Raw genomic sequence first — 15,222 nt, forward strand, 5'->3', positions numbered from 1 at the left:
GGTGGTGATGGTAGCCCTATGTTGTGAATGTAATTAACAGCATTGAATTATATATGTGAATGTGGTTAAAAGGGGAAATTTTAAGCTGTACATATGTTACTGTTACCGGACCAAGGCAGTGGATTCTTTTGCCCGATGTGTTCAAATGACCAAATCCTGAGACACTGGGGTTTCATAGAGAGAAAGAGTTTTATTACTAGGCGTGAAGCAGAAGAACAGATGGCCTATCGGTCCAAAATTTGTTTCCCTGAACTGCAGTAATTCTGATAGTTTTATAGCATCAAAAGATGGGCAGGTTTTAGGATAATGAGTACAGTGGCCCCAGAGTATGTAATTAGAGGTGATCTAATTATTGAGCATGTGCAGTTGGATTACATACTTAGTCACAGAATGTATGTAAGAAAATGGCAGCCTTAATATGATGATGAGTGTGAATTTTTTACTATTATAATGAGGTTGTAGGTTAAAGTCTAAGCTACTGTGCATGTCAGGCGAGCCTGTTTTGGTTAGATCCAGCTTTGGTTATCAGGATAACTTTCGGCTTGGGGTAGGTTAGTTCCAGGCTGACCCAAGACCCTTCATTAATAAACATTAGGGACTGTCTTTAGTGATCATAAGACTTTAAAGTAGAAAAGCTGTATATATGGGTACAAGTGAAGGTTAGTCACAAGGTTTTTACAATCACAAGGGCACAAGATAAAGACTATACAATCATTATCAGAGACCAAGGCAGCTGGATTACAATTCAGGTTTTAGGTATTTCCCTCTAATATACCAGAAAGTATAAAGGACTATCTATATAATGATGCAGTAATCATAATTAGTCCTTAAATCCTAACTTCTTGGTTACATTACTAGAATAAAACTTAAAAAATAAAAACGAGGGCTGTACAAAACAAACAGTGAACCTTATTGTAAACGATGGACCATAGTTACAATACAGTTATAAACATTTTCTTTCCTGAATTGTAACAAATGTACCATACTAATGCAAGGTGTTAATAATAGGGTGGCATATGGGAATTCTGTATTTAAGTATTTATTCATGACTTTTCTGTAAACTTACAACTTCTCCAGTAAAAAAAAATAGTTAAGCAAATTAAATGGAGTGAGTGAAAAGCTACAAGAAAAAGAAATCATCTTTCTTTATTTTCTGCCAACTTTTGTCATCCTAGTGAACAGGAACAAGTTTTCCTTTATCTGGTAATGATCACTTCATGTAGTTTCTTCCGTTCATATTTTGGTATTAATGCTAGGGCACATTTCATTGTTTATTCCCTCCTATCAGCATTGTATTTATAAAGAAATATAAATGTAGCTCAGTTGTTGCTTTTAACTAAATATGTTTTTATATGAAGGTTTTCAGTGTATTAGGTCTGTATGTTGTTTCTTTTCTTTACAGTCAGAAATCCTTATACAGGACATAAATACCTCTGTGGAGCTTTACAGTCTGGAATTGTATTACTTCAATGGTATGAGCCAATGCAGAAATTTATGTTGATAAAGGTATATATTACTTATTTTTACATTTTTCTTTTTTAGAAAACTCTAGTTTATAACTAAGGCTAAAATTATAAGATGCTGTTACTACTGTCTAGGATCAGCACATTTACAGTTATAGGTTTGGTTTGTGTTGGGAAAAGGGATTACTATGTTCTCACTCAGATTTCCTCTTTAAGGCTACTTAAACTTCTAGAAGCATCCCAGCTATGAAGCTTACTATGGCAAATTTTCTGACACACATTTTAATAGAATACTGACCTTTATCATGATCATCTTAGAGACAGTCCTTATTAGAATTAGATAAAGCAAGAAAATAGAAGCCTTTCTGTTGGCTTTTTTTGACAAAAGTATGATGGAGAGATTATTTCTTAATTATAGTTCTATCATTTATTTTTTGCAGCACTTTGATTTTCCTTTGCCAAGTCCTTTGAAGGTTTTTGAAATGCTTGTAATACCAGAGCAAGAATACCCCATGGTCTGTGTAGCTATCAGTAAGGGCACTGAATCAAATCAGGTAGTTCAGTTTGAGACAATCAACTTGAACTCTGCATCTTCATGGTTTACAGAAATTGGTGCAGGTAAGTGTTTTTACCTTATGTTAGAATATTGATGCTTTTGCATATAAAATAGCAGAATAAGTTCAGCCAGGATAGGTTCTTTTAAATTAAGATTTAGCACATACTTTCCCAGTAAGCCCAGAGAATCATGTTCATAAGTTTTATGAGTCTCTATTTGCCACAGGTAATTTGATATAAATTATTTTACCACAGAAAATTTTAATGATGCCTGACATTTAAAAGTCTTAGTCGTCACCAGTTTATCTTTGAACTTTGCTGAGTAATTACATTTTTTAAGTTTTTTTTTTTCAAATTTTATCAAGTTCTCAAGCAAAGAGATTTACTTTTATCCTATCACTGTTTTCTTTTTTTTTTTTTTTTTCCCTCACCTCTTTAAATCATTGAGCATGCTTTTCAGACTTGAATAGAACTGTTTAAGTGTGGCCTCCAGGCTTTACCACTTAAAGATGCAAGGAAATGTCTTTTGCACTTTCCTAATGAGAACCTAAGGTTAACCTATGATTTTATCAAACATATCTGAAGTCTCTGAAAAGGTTGGAAAGTTTATTGTCAAACTTTAAAATTGGAATAAATCAATCAAGAATTCATTATTTAAATAGGCAGTTATAAGTGAAATGAGAGATTTTGTTTGCCATGTATCTGCTGATGTGTGAGTGTATTATTTAGTCACTTGCAATCCCAAGTTTATCAAGCCTTTTTTCAGATGAAACCAAGCAAACTTTAGTTATGGCTGTTTCATTACTGACCACTGTTATAGTTTTTGCCACCTTGTGAAGAAGTTTGTTACAAGTATCATAATGTTGGCAGTTTTTATTATATATTATTGGCTTTGATCAGTTATAGGCTAGATTACAAAATTCATTACAGAAATCAGCTATTGAAGCTAATTCTTCCAGCATAAGAGTCAGTATGAGTAAGTGGTGTTTTGGTATTTAACAGGCTTATGGGGAGTGGGGAAGCCAGATTTGGAGCAGTTGCCTCTTTCTATCGTATAAATACTCTCACCATTGCCATTTTCAGATTGCTAACTTGACAGTAATCAGCTCTCAAAATTCCTGAATATGTAACAACCTAGTACACTCCAGCTCCCACATGCACTGGACTGTGAACACTCTTCTTTTATAGACAAAGTCGTGATTTCCAGTAGAGTAAAACAGGAATGTATTCTGCCACCCACAGTCCACTTTTTAAAAAAATTTATTGTTTAGTGCTTCGGGTTGAGTTGGATGCATGTCCTTCACCTAGAGCAAACAGAAAGGTACAAATGCCATGATTTCATTATCATGAAATATAAGCAATCCAAATAGAAACATGACCCTGTTAATAAAGTTACTGCTAAAAAGAAGCATTATAGATCAATTTATTTAAAATCCAAAATCATATTTGGCTGTCAGCCCCAACTGTTTTTTTAATATGGTATATAATAATACTAAAGAATAAGTCATTTCATACAATTTTCTCATGTGTTTGCAACCACTGTCCTCTAGATAATATATTAGGAATTTACATTGCTTAAGGCTAGACATTTAGTGACTCCTCTTTTGAGTTTTGGAGTTTGTTTGAGTTTGGGGTTTTTTAATAGGGTTTTTCACTGATGCTTGTTTTGTTTGTTTTTCAGTGCATGAGGAGTACTATTCTACTTACTTTCTAAATTGTGTAGTCTAAAATTAAGGCAGGTCTAAAATTAAAGTAGAAGAACCCTGCCTGGGAGTAATCTTTCAAATCACCCTCAAGCATAAGTAAGGAAGCCTTTTTAGTTACCACTTAGTTACCTCTTTGTCCCTATTAGGCTTCTCCTTTCCACTAGTGCTTGTTAATCCATTTCACAGCTATGTTCATTGTTGAAGCATTCTTGAAGCTATGCCTTGAACTGGCAACAATTTTAACAGTTAAAATGAGCTCCTACTTCAAGATTCTCTAAGTCTTAGTCTGATTCATTATCACTGACCTCATCTCCTAGGATGGTGCTAAGCATGTCATGAGCGCTCAGCATATATTTGTTGAATGAAAGCATGAACGTGGATTAATTGAGATCAGCTTTTTGGGGGACAGTTTGCCTAAGGGACAAACAGTTTATTAATTCTGTAGATCTGTATTCTTCACCATGAAAATCCACAAACATCGTCCTGAAACAATATACAAATATATATATATTATACATACAATTTTATAGTTACGTTCAAATGTGCATTTTTCAAGGGAGGATCCATGGGTTTCCCAAAGAGATGCAGTTAATGAGCACTGGTCTATATAATCTAAAATCTGGTCTTGTCTTCAGCCAAACCATTCAAAAAATGAATTGTTTTTCCAAAAATGTTTTGCAAAAGGTGGTGGGAGGAATGGGGAGTTAATGCTTAATGGGTACAGAGTTTCTCTTTGGAGTAATGAAACACTTTTGATAACGGACGTGGCAATAGTAGCACAACATTGTAAATGTAATTAATGCCACTGAATTGTACACTTAAAAATGGTTAAAATGGCAAATTTCATTATGTATATTCTATCACAAAATTTTTTTAATGTTTTGTAAAAATGTTATCACGTTAGCAAATGTTAAAAGAAGCAGTCCTGTGAATATCAGCAAACTGATTAGAGTTGCTTCCTGCATAAAGAATGTTAAGAATATTGTTCATTATGTTCCTTGGTGTCCTCTTTATAAAAGATCACACGCATACACCCTGTGAGCCCACACACGCATGTTTCTCTCTAATCATGGTGTCATTAATCCTTTTGCTTTTTCTGAATGACTCGTTTATTTTTATCTCAAGGACTCTGTGACTCACCTAACTGATCACATTTCCATCTTCCTGTTGGCTCCTTTCCTTTAAAGTGTGGAGCAAAATCTAACCATTGTATAGCAAGCATCTTATTTTCTTCCTCATGTTACCCTTTACTTCATTTTATCTTTGTAACTCATCTTTTTAGAACTAGCCGAGTTATTAATAAATGTAATAATGAACTTAGCTCTCTTAGTGATGCTTGGGACTTAAGTTTGTTCTCTTGATTTGACTTACTCATATTTCTTAAAAAGATAACTGTCATTAAAAATATAATTTCTCTGTCAAATTTCAAAGATTAGTTTTAAGTGATAGCAAAAGTCAGAATTTGTGTTTATTTTCTGAGCTCTAGCCTTTTAAAGCATGTGGCATAACTAACCTTGTTTTTGTTTCCCCCCAAGGCAGTCAACAGTTAGATTCCATTCATGTAACACAATTGGAGAGAGATACAGTCTTAGTGTGTTTAGACAGTAAGTACTATTTTAAAGTTTATTTAGAATTGACTACTTGATATAATGGTTGTTTTAATGGAATTGATTCTATTAAACTATAATTCAAGATTTTCACTTTTATCACCTTAAGTAGCCTTGTTTTATTGAAGAAAAAACTCGATCGGTTACAGATAAAGTAATTAATTGATCTGTTTGTCAAAATGATCCTCCATAACATCTTTCTTTATGCTTCACCTACTTGGAAACATTATATTAGAACAATTTATCATAATCTCAGGGTAAAATGCTGAATGAAACCATTCCATCTCATACCTCATAATTAATGAAAAAACAGAAGTTATACTAAGATCATATATAAGATAGTCATGTAACACATGAACTTTTGGAATCATGTCAGAGTAAGATTCTGACATACTTATGAATTTGAACATAGGGATTTGACACCCCCACATCCTAGCTGTAATGCTTTTGATGCAGAGAGATGTCATTGATAGAAGTGTGCTGGACTGTGAAAACTAGAGAAGCAGAAAAACTTCAGCAGCAGTTATTAATATGTTGACTTTGCAAGTGAACATTCTGGTTCTTAAAATCCACTTTATTTTCATGCAGTAAATCATATAAAGTAAAATTCATCTAGACAAGGGATTATATGTGAAACTTGGGAATATTAAATTTAATTGGTCCATTCCAGTTTTTTTTTTTATTTGCTGGACCTGACCATAGCTGTTCAGGGTTATTTTAAAAATTGTTCTAATGTATTTCTATCCTAATTTCTGTTCTCTTATGAGTCCCCTAGTGGATTTACCTTATAGACTCATAAAAATCTTCTAATATTATAGATGATTAGTCCAAACCTCAAAGTTTTCCACTTACCTATTGTCCCTTCTTTAGGTACTTTTGATTCTTTGAATGGGAAGATTGGAGTATTATTAGGTTACGCTTAAAATAATGCTGAATCTTTGTCATTAAATTCTTAAATACCTTCTGAGTCATCAAAGAAAAACAAATTGTACTTAGTTTTTGTTTTGGTAATTTATTTCATCAATATCTTTTAAAACTTTTGATTAGGCCTTCCATTTCCAGTTATTCAAGATAAATGGAAAGTTGACTTTCTTGAGATTTCTGTTTTTTAAGGGGGCAGAGAAAAGCTTCAAAAATGAGTTGTCAGGTATAAAACTTATAATTCTGTTTTAGTAAGCAGCAATTGGAAATCCGTAATCACAAATTAGATGAGAAAGAAATGCAGAGAGAAAGTATCTTCTAAGAGCTAAGATAATAAAATTAGAAAATGAAATGGACTAAAGGAACATAGAATTATGTTCACTTCTCATGCTACCTCATGCTAGAGTTTACTTTTAGAGAAATTGTAACCTATAAGGTACTATTTCTTGCCCCCCCCACACCTGCCATGTGCCTTTATAGAATAACACTCTTATATTAAAGTTATGCTACTTACCATATATTATGTAATTTATAAAGGGAAAGATCAACCCTTATTGCTAAATATTTCGGCACCAAAACCACCAGTCTCAAAGAACTGTACTTTTTAAAAATGAGAATATAGATGTTCAATATATGTGATAAAAAGAATATAGCAGCAGAAGTGCCATTTAACAAAGGAGAACACTCTTAAAGTATATCTTTTAAAATATATGGGATAATTTTTCACAGGCCATGTTTGAATCAAGACATAGTTGAACCTTATTAAGAAAATTATTTGATATCTGTGTAAAATCCATATATCACATTACATTTATCTTATATTTGCATTTCTAATATTGTTTTTTTTCTTTTTAAAAAGAATTTGTAAAAATTGTAAATCTACAGGGAAAACTAAAATCAAGTAAGAAACTGGCCTCTGAGCTAAGTTTTGATTTTCGCATTGAGTCTGTAGGTAAGTCTCTTTTTTATTACTGAATTTGGAATACTTGTTTTTTTTTGTTCAGTCTAAACTTCGGTTTGTCTAGACCAGAATTCTCTAACAGAAATTCTGCAACGATGGAAATGTTCTGTGCCTGTGCTCTTCAGTATAATAGCTATTAACCACATGTGCCTGTTGAGTAATTGAAATGTGGCTAGTGCTGCATTTTAATTTTTTAATTTTTTAAATTTTAGTTAGACAGGGCAGATCTAGACCATATCAAATTTTTTGTTGTAGTTTTCTGAATATTTAAAACTTGGAATAATTTTTTAAATTTCTATTCATTTTTCCTTCTGCTGCATCAAGTGAATTATAGTTCTCCCAATTCTTTCCAAATCGTGAAGGTATTTGTGTGATGTGATTAACAATGTTAGATATGCTATAATTCTTTGGCATGTGGTATTCTGGTTGGTGTGTATTAATGGGTGTTGCTTTTAGATGTACACATATATATAAATAACTAGTTTCTCACAGGACTTGGGGACTAATAAGCCATTTTAATTTGTGTCCTTGTCAATGAGTGTTTTACTCTGTAATACTCATGGTTTTATGGTAAAAAGATTATTACATCTTATCATTACTTACATCCTTATTAATTATATGTCAGTAAGTACTTTCCCCAGAAATGATGGAACTTGGGGGAAAAAAAATCTTGGCTGGAAACATTGTAAACAACTTATATGATTTGAACACATATCAAAGTAAGGGGTTAAAACAAAATTGGCAGTTTTTCTTTGGACCATGAAAAATGTATGGATTTTATAATTAAAGGTATATACTTTTAAAAAACCTATTTCTCACTAGTTCAGAAGTCTTCTGTTTATATAATTTTTAAAAATTTGATAATACAAGTTGTTCAACTGGAGTTTTGTCTTGTCACAAAGTATGTTCATGCCTCTCTGTAGTATCCTAAATAAAAGCAATTTGCTTACGATCAGGAAACTTAATTTATTGAAGCTGAAAATAAAACTTTCTGTAGGTGCCACAACAAAAGGCATTTGGAAACTAGTTTCTGCTTTTACTCTTTTTGGTGCTTGATATTGCACGCCAGTTTCTAAGATTTAATATTTTTTGAAGAGATACTGACATATAGACCCTTAGTTCCTCTTCATTTTATATGAGACACACTGGTACCTCAACTTTTAGAAAAAAGTCAATATTCTAGTAAAAAATGTAAGTGATAAGTTTCCATTACTTTCCTCCAACACCTTTATTTATGTTTTTCTAATTCTGTTTAATTATCTGGATAGTTTAATCTCTAATACTTATAATTGTTGATTAAATACTAAGAATTCTATACAAGAATTGGCCCATAGATCATAAGCACTGAAAATGTGGTTAAATTTTAAAAAATAAAAAAATTTTATTTTTTAAAAGTATTTTGTAATAGGAAAAATGTGTACATAAATACAAGATGCTTTGGAATACATGACAGTATTTAAACATGTTTTTTGATCAAAACACAATTATATATGTTTTTATAATTTTCATCCACTTAAAAAAAAAGATGCGGCATATGGAAGAGAAATTGAAATGCTGATTTCCAGGTATCAGAAATTAGCCCATGTTTAAATGAATGAGTTATATATATATCTTTGAAATCTTGCATAACCCTGTGTTAATAAATTACTTGAGCTCAGGCATGGCTAGGCCACAAAAATGTTGGGAACTAATGGTCTGGACAGTGGAAGTTGGCACCAAGCACACGAACAGCCTTACATTATCTATTATTTATTAAAATATTTAAGGGCAATTTATAGTGCTTTATTTTAGTTTCAGTTCTCCCTTATCTTTTTTAGTATGCCTTCAAGACAGTGTGTTGGCCTTCTGGAAACATGGGATGCAGGGTAAAAGCTTCAAGTCAGATGAGGTAAGGTTTCTCAAATTATCTTTCAGTGATTTCCACTAAAGTTTTTAAATATTGAAACATATACATTTTTTCTGTGAAACTACATTGCTTTGTTTATTGCCTTTAATGTTATAAATTGGTAAAGCAAAAGAGCCAGTATTTTCCCTTCAAATATATTCATTTTTGCGTTATATTTTAATATGCTCAGTGGCCATAAGGAATTGCAAAATATGAATATACACAATTTGAATTTCCCCAATTTTTAATTTGTAAATGTTTGCTAAGCTTGCTAGACATAAATACAGATGATTCATTTCTAAATTAAATAAGCCTTTTCCATAATCTACAGATGTGTAGTTTCTTTTTTTTAATATTACATTTAAAATTCTAATTTAATATATATTGGATCACATGACTAAGGAAAATGTAGAAAATTAACTCATTAGTAAATATTTATTGCATGCCAACTACATGCAAGACATTATTAGATTACTGAGAGACATATTGAAGTATAATAATACATATTCCCATATTTATAGGCACGAGTAGGTTAAGTAACTTACCAGAGTTACATAGCTTGTTAAGTGGCTGAGCCTGGATTTAAAGGGTGTCTCTAAATTACCTCTAGCAGAAGTAATCAGGATACATTTCATGCAGATGGGATTTGAGCTCAACCTTGAAAGATGAATCCTAATAGTTGAAGATAGTACTAACAGACAATTCCCATTTGTTTGAGTACCTGTGTAATTCTAGTACACCATGGCCTCCCAAATTTTTGAACTTACAGCTCAAAACTTCATCTGTTTGAATCTTCCTTTAGTTTTATCCACACCCTTATTTATATATAAATGAGCATTTCTTCTTCTCATATGAATGCAGAATTAGAATGATTCCAGGACAAAATGACATAAATCAGCTGTCATTAAATATGTCATTTTATCTATTTACTGACCCATATAATAAGATGATACCAGGTCTCTGCATTTAAGGACATCAATAGTCCTATGTACTAGTGCCATAAGATTAATTGTCCTTAAATGCTATTTTCATTATGTGACTCTGTGGTTAGAAATTCACAGAAAATAACAGTGCTCATCATATCAAGTACAAGTTCTGTTTCCTAACTACCAATTTTAACTCATCTGGCATACCTCTATGTTTCTGCTTATGTTGTCATCCTTCACCTCTGGCCTAGCTCAAGTCTTAACCTGCTTTATAAAGTAATATTTAGCTACTCCAGCCAATAATGATTGGACCATCTCTGAATGTATTACTCTGAAAATACTCCACTTAGTAAAGCACATACTTTGTTTTCTGATTCAAGTTTAAGTCTGTCTTCCCAGCTAGACTGCAAACTCCTTAGTATCAGATTATTTTTAGACATATATCCACAACATCATAGTTTAGGTGCCTCTAAAAGCAGACACTAAGGCAAGGATTCAAATGCAGGTAATTTTGGAGTAGATTCCAGAAAACAGATGATGTAGTGAGTAATGTAAAATGGGAAGGAGAAAAAAGTCAATAAAGAATGCATTAACAAACTGGTTCCCTCTTCAGGCAACTAGGGCTTAATCCCATAAGAATTACTGGGGAACAGTGTGAAACACACCCCAGGATTAACCAACTTGAGGATGGGGAAGCTAGAGCATTTATGCACCAATTGCTATCCCATATTGATTAAGAGCTGTCCCCAGAGGTATAAACTCTCCACACTTGGGGATTGCACTTGTGCATGATTGATACCTTCTGCAGCTTTGGAGAAAATCAGAGTAGAGGGACACTGTATTGTACACTTGATATGAGAGACTGGTAATGGGAGTATTCACCACAGCTCTGCTGAAATTGGGTGGGCCATGGGATGCAGTACCAGGCATCCCAACCATCTGTGCTGAAATATAAGGAGAAAGCAGGGACTCTACAGTCAAACAATGCTATATATACATCTTGGGTTTACCAGTTATATGACCTTGAGCAAGTTACTTAATCCCTCTGAGTCTTAGTTTCTTTTTCAACAGCATGGGAATTATCATACATATCTCAAAGGGTTTTTCTAAGGCAAGCGCCTGACCTATGCCAGATGTTCTATAAAGAATGGTTGATTTCTAACAGGCAGTGAGAAAAAACTTAATGAAATTTATTTCATTTGTAGAATTGAGTCTATCAAAAAATATTCTGTTTAATAACTGCTATATCTAAATAATTTTTAAATTATTATTTAAGCAATATAGGGACTAAGCTTTTATTGGTATGTGTTTCTTTCTTAGGTTACCCAGGAGATTTCAGATGAAACACGAGTTTTCCGCTTATTAGGATCTGACAGGTAATAGTTTGGTTTAGTTTAATTACCAAAGGAGTTCAAAAGTTGTTCTCTTAAATATACTGCCAGCCTGTGACTGTATTTAAAAAAAAAAACAAAAACAAACCTTAGAGGTCTCAGCAACTTTGAAGAAATTTCCCAGTATCTTTCTTTAGAGAGAAAATATTTTAATCAATTAAGCCATCTTTTGTCAGTGTGAGGATCATGATTCTAAAGACAGTTAAGGTAAACCAAGAAAAAATGTATTAATATAGATATTTATGTTCTTAGTACCATGACAGATATTTTAGGCCCCCTTGTTTTCATCATTTCTTCCTGGTTTGTTACTTTCTTTCAACTACTATATGAAATCCTAAGGAATAGGGATATACACCTCCTGACATATACTTTTATCTCAGAAAATGTTCACCTCAGTTTCTGAGGTCAGTCTAAAGTAGGACTTATGTGATCAAAATGAAAGACAAATTCCAAAATTACGCCATCTTACGAAAAAAACTTAGTAGTTTTTGTTTCCCCAGGTCTATACTGTCTACTTCTATAATATTCATTCCTTCCTGTTTTCCCACCAAAAGTTGTTACTGCAATTGTTACAGTCTGGCTGTGGTAGGATGCATAGTCCTGAGGTACAAATAGAGAACCTCTGGTCTTCAAATTCAGTTTCATGACAAAATCATAGATTGAATATCATACAGTTAAGGGCAGGAGAAAAAAGTGGATTTATGACTCCAAAAAAAATTTAGAGAGACTTTTGTAAGAAGACAAAGAATTTTTTGGAAAATGGTGTATCTACCTTACTAAGTAGAAAAAAGGAAGCCCACAAAGCATGGCAACTTAATAACTAGTCCAAAAAAAAATAAATAAAAAGATTGAAAAAAAAAAAAAGAATGTGAGTACTGGTAAAGGATTCTAGGACTAGAATAAGAGGCTCTTTACTTCTGAAGGAAGCAGAATTATGGATTTTCCAGTGATCCTATTGCAGACAGCACTTTGAAGATATGTAGTATGAAAGGATTCTGTTTGATAGAGGGTGAAAGGGTAGGTATCTGAAGCTATTTCTTTCAGTTACTTGTTTCCTTCCACCCCCTCCTCCCAGTAGTTTTCTCCCTCACTCTCCCCTGCTTTGTCTTGATTGTCTCAATTCTCTACCACCACATGCCCAAAAAATTTTCACAGTCATTAACCCGGATAGTTGAATTGTAGGTAATTTTGTTCTCTACTATTTTTTTTGTAATGCATAATATGAAATATATTACTTTATTTTTTTAGTTACAGAAGTAAGACATGCTAGTTGTAGCATATTCATTCATACAATAGAAAAATATATAATGTATACTATTTGCCTTCCCCCTTCTCCGCTTTCTCTGTATGCATATATTATTTTTATTTTGTTCTCAAACCCCTCTCCCCCACAGTTGAATTGCCACAGTCTATCACTTCATTGATTTTTTTCCCCCTTCCTATCTGCTCTTTAATTGGGCTCTTTCCTTGCCGGGGATCCAGGGACAAGACAGTAGGGCCCTATTTCAGAGTTAACTATTTAATGCTTTTTTAATGCTTCTCTTTTTCAAATACCTTGGAGTATTAGATTGGTCTCTTCTTTTTGAGTCCTATTTTATTCTCTCAGCCCTTTTTCCACCCCCCTCCTGTTTGAGTAAATTCCTGAAGTGTTATTAATACCTTTTGTTGGCATTTATGCATGAGCAAATCGTTTTTGGAATGAGATAGACTGTCCTGAATTCTTTTCAATATTTTATATTCCTAAATTCATTAATTCTTAATCAGTTGTGTTTTTAAGCTATAAAATGTAAAGCTGAATTTGTTCATCTATAATCTCGTATTTAAACTTATGAGAATGGGAGCAATGATATTCTTTCCTGGTTTTATGTTAGTATTTGAAGCATGCAGTCTGTTTTTACATTTAAACAAGTCTTTCATTTTTGTTTAATTGCAGAGTTGTCGTTTTGGAAAGCAGACCAACAGAAAATCCTACTGCACACAGCAATCTCTACATCTTGGCTGGACATGAAAATAGTTACTAAACAACAGAAACTGATCTCAAATGACAGGAAAATGAGTATATTCCAAATGAAAGCCAAAATATTTAAAGGAAATTTAGTACAAAGTGCACTATGATTTGCTTTAACTGTTATGGGTAATATCTCAATAATCTGTATTTTAGGGTAGAATTCAGTATTTTCTGTAGCTGGAAACAGCTATTCTATCTCTTGCCACTGTGTGGTGGTTATCAAGTTTGCTTAATAAAAGCTATGAGACAAATAGTCCTCTGTTTAGTTCCAGGAAACAGTCTTTTTAAAAAAAGAATAATGTTTGTAACAAGGGTGCCATGATATTTTAGATAACAACTCCTGTGGTTATCTTCAGAGATAAAATTAGTGAAAGTTTTCTCATTTTATACCATGTCTTATTCCTTCTTAATGAACATAATTTGATAAGGAAGTTATCAAATAAGCCTCTCACTTTTACATCAGCTATTCTGTATGTTTTTGTAAAATAGAATATTTAATCTTTATTTATTAATCTCTTGCTGGAGTGGTGTAATGTATCTAACTTTTAGCAAAGGAGGGTTCCAGAGCAGCTTAATCTTTTTTATAATGTATAAACACTTTGTTTAACTTTCAGGAGTAGTTTTTTTAGGGGTTAAAGGCAGTGTTTCTGGGGGTTCAGTACATACATACAATTTTTGTTTAACAAAAGTATTTTGTAATACAATTTCATGCAGAATTGCCTTAAAAGGGTGTTCTGTGTTTTCAACTATAAATAGTTGTAGGGTGTCATACAGAAGATATTGATAATGGTTGAAATATTGTTAGAAGAGGTGTGTATGTCTAGGTGTAACTACCATGTATATGCATTCTTGACAAGCAGTATAATATACCTGTGATTTTTTTTTACATTAGGGATAATGCATAAGAAATTAATCTTCATATATATTATCATCCCTAGTGTAGGGGGAAATAGTATTTAACTGCCCATGATATGTATTTTACTTATACTATACCAGAGGGGATAACTGTAAAGTAATTACACATGTAATCTTAAGATTTTCACGTATAAAGTTACTCATTTTGACTAGTTTAAGGAAAAAAATCTTTAAATGAAATTGAATTCCTGATAGAACAGTATGAATAAGTATAAAAACCAGTATTCTAAAAATAAGAAAGAATGGGGCCATTTTGAGTTTATTTTTCTTTTGCTATTGTTAGTATTCAAAATTAAAATCTCACATTCATACGTTGTCTTAATACATTTATTGTGCACAGTTAGCTAGCACTGAGATGATGAACAAAGGGTTAACAATAGCAAACCATAGGTTTATTTTGACCAGTTACTTGAGAGGAAAACAGTACAACTATCTCATTCAATCTTTAGCAATTCTGTAAAATAAGATATCATCATCTCTACTTTTCAGAAGAGGAAATAAGAGTTTTGCAAGGTTAAGAGACTTACCCAATTCACACAGCAAGTTAATGCTTGAGCCAGACCTTGAGTCTTCTGACTCTCTTCTTTTCACTATGCAATATGCAAACAATAAAATGTTGTACAAATGCAATATCAAGTATTTGTAAAAAATGAATATATGATACGATTTCAATAAGTGTGTGGCTGTTTACTTTGAGCGTGTTCAATGACTGAGGTACTCTAGATATAATAAATGGCAGGCAGACCATATTCAAAACAGAAAACATTTACATACTAGTTATGAAGACCTATAGCCACCTCCTTTCATTGAATCCTAGCAGCCAGGTCTTCACTATCTTGACAGAATATTGGAACTTCTTTGTGAAATCTGAGTACTACAGCAGA

The 15,222-nt window shown here is 32.6% G+C and overlaps 1 protein-coding gene across 5 annotated transcripts in view; it reads left to right on the forward strand.

Annotated features, from left to right (window-relative positions):
* Positions 1-15,010, forward strand: part of MAP4K5 (mitogen-activated protein kinase kinase kinase kinase 5) — a 152,803-nt gene extending 137,793 nt beyond the window's left edge. For all 5 annotated transcript variants that reach the window (XM_037832758.1, XM_037832759.1, XM_037832761.1 and 2 more), the window contains 7 exons: positions 1,403-1,506; positions 1,904-2,081; positions 5,260-5,328; positions 7,112-7,204; positions 9,031-9,101; positions 11,345-11,400; positions 13,349-15,010. In XM_037832758.1, the coding sequence (XP_037688686.1) occupies positions 1,403-1,506; positions 1,904-2,081; positions 5,260-5,328; positions 7,112-7,204; positions 9,031-9,101; positions 11,345-11,400; positions 13,349-13,436 (659 nt within the window). In that variant the 3' untranslated portion in view covers positions 13,437-15,010. The remainder of the gene's footprint in view (positions 1-1,402; positions 1,507-1,903; positions 2,082-5,259; positions 5,329-7,111; positions 7,205-9,030; positions 9,102-11,344; positions 11,401-13,348) is intronic.
* The last annotated feature ends 212 nt before the right edge of the window (positions 15,011-15,222 follow it).

The sequence above is a fragment of the Choloepus didactylus genome, chromosome 4 (genome assembly GCF_015220235.1).
Source record: "Choloepus didactylus isolate mChoDid1 chromosome 4, mChoDid1.pri, whole genome shotgun sequence".
NCBI classification, from domain to species: domain Eukaryota; kingdom Metazoa; phylum Chordata; class Mammalia; order Pilosa; family Megalonychidae; genus Choloepus; species Choloepus didactylus.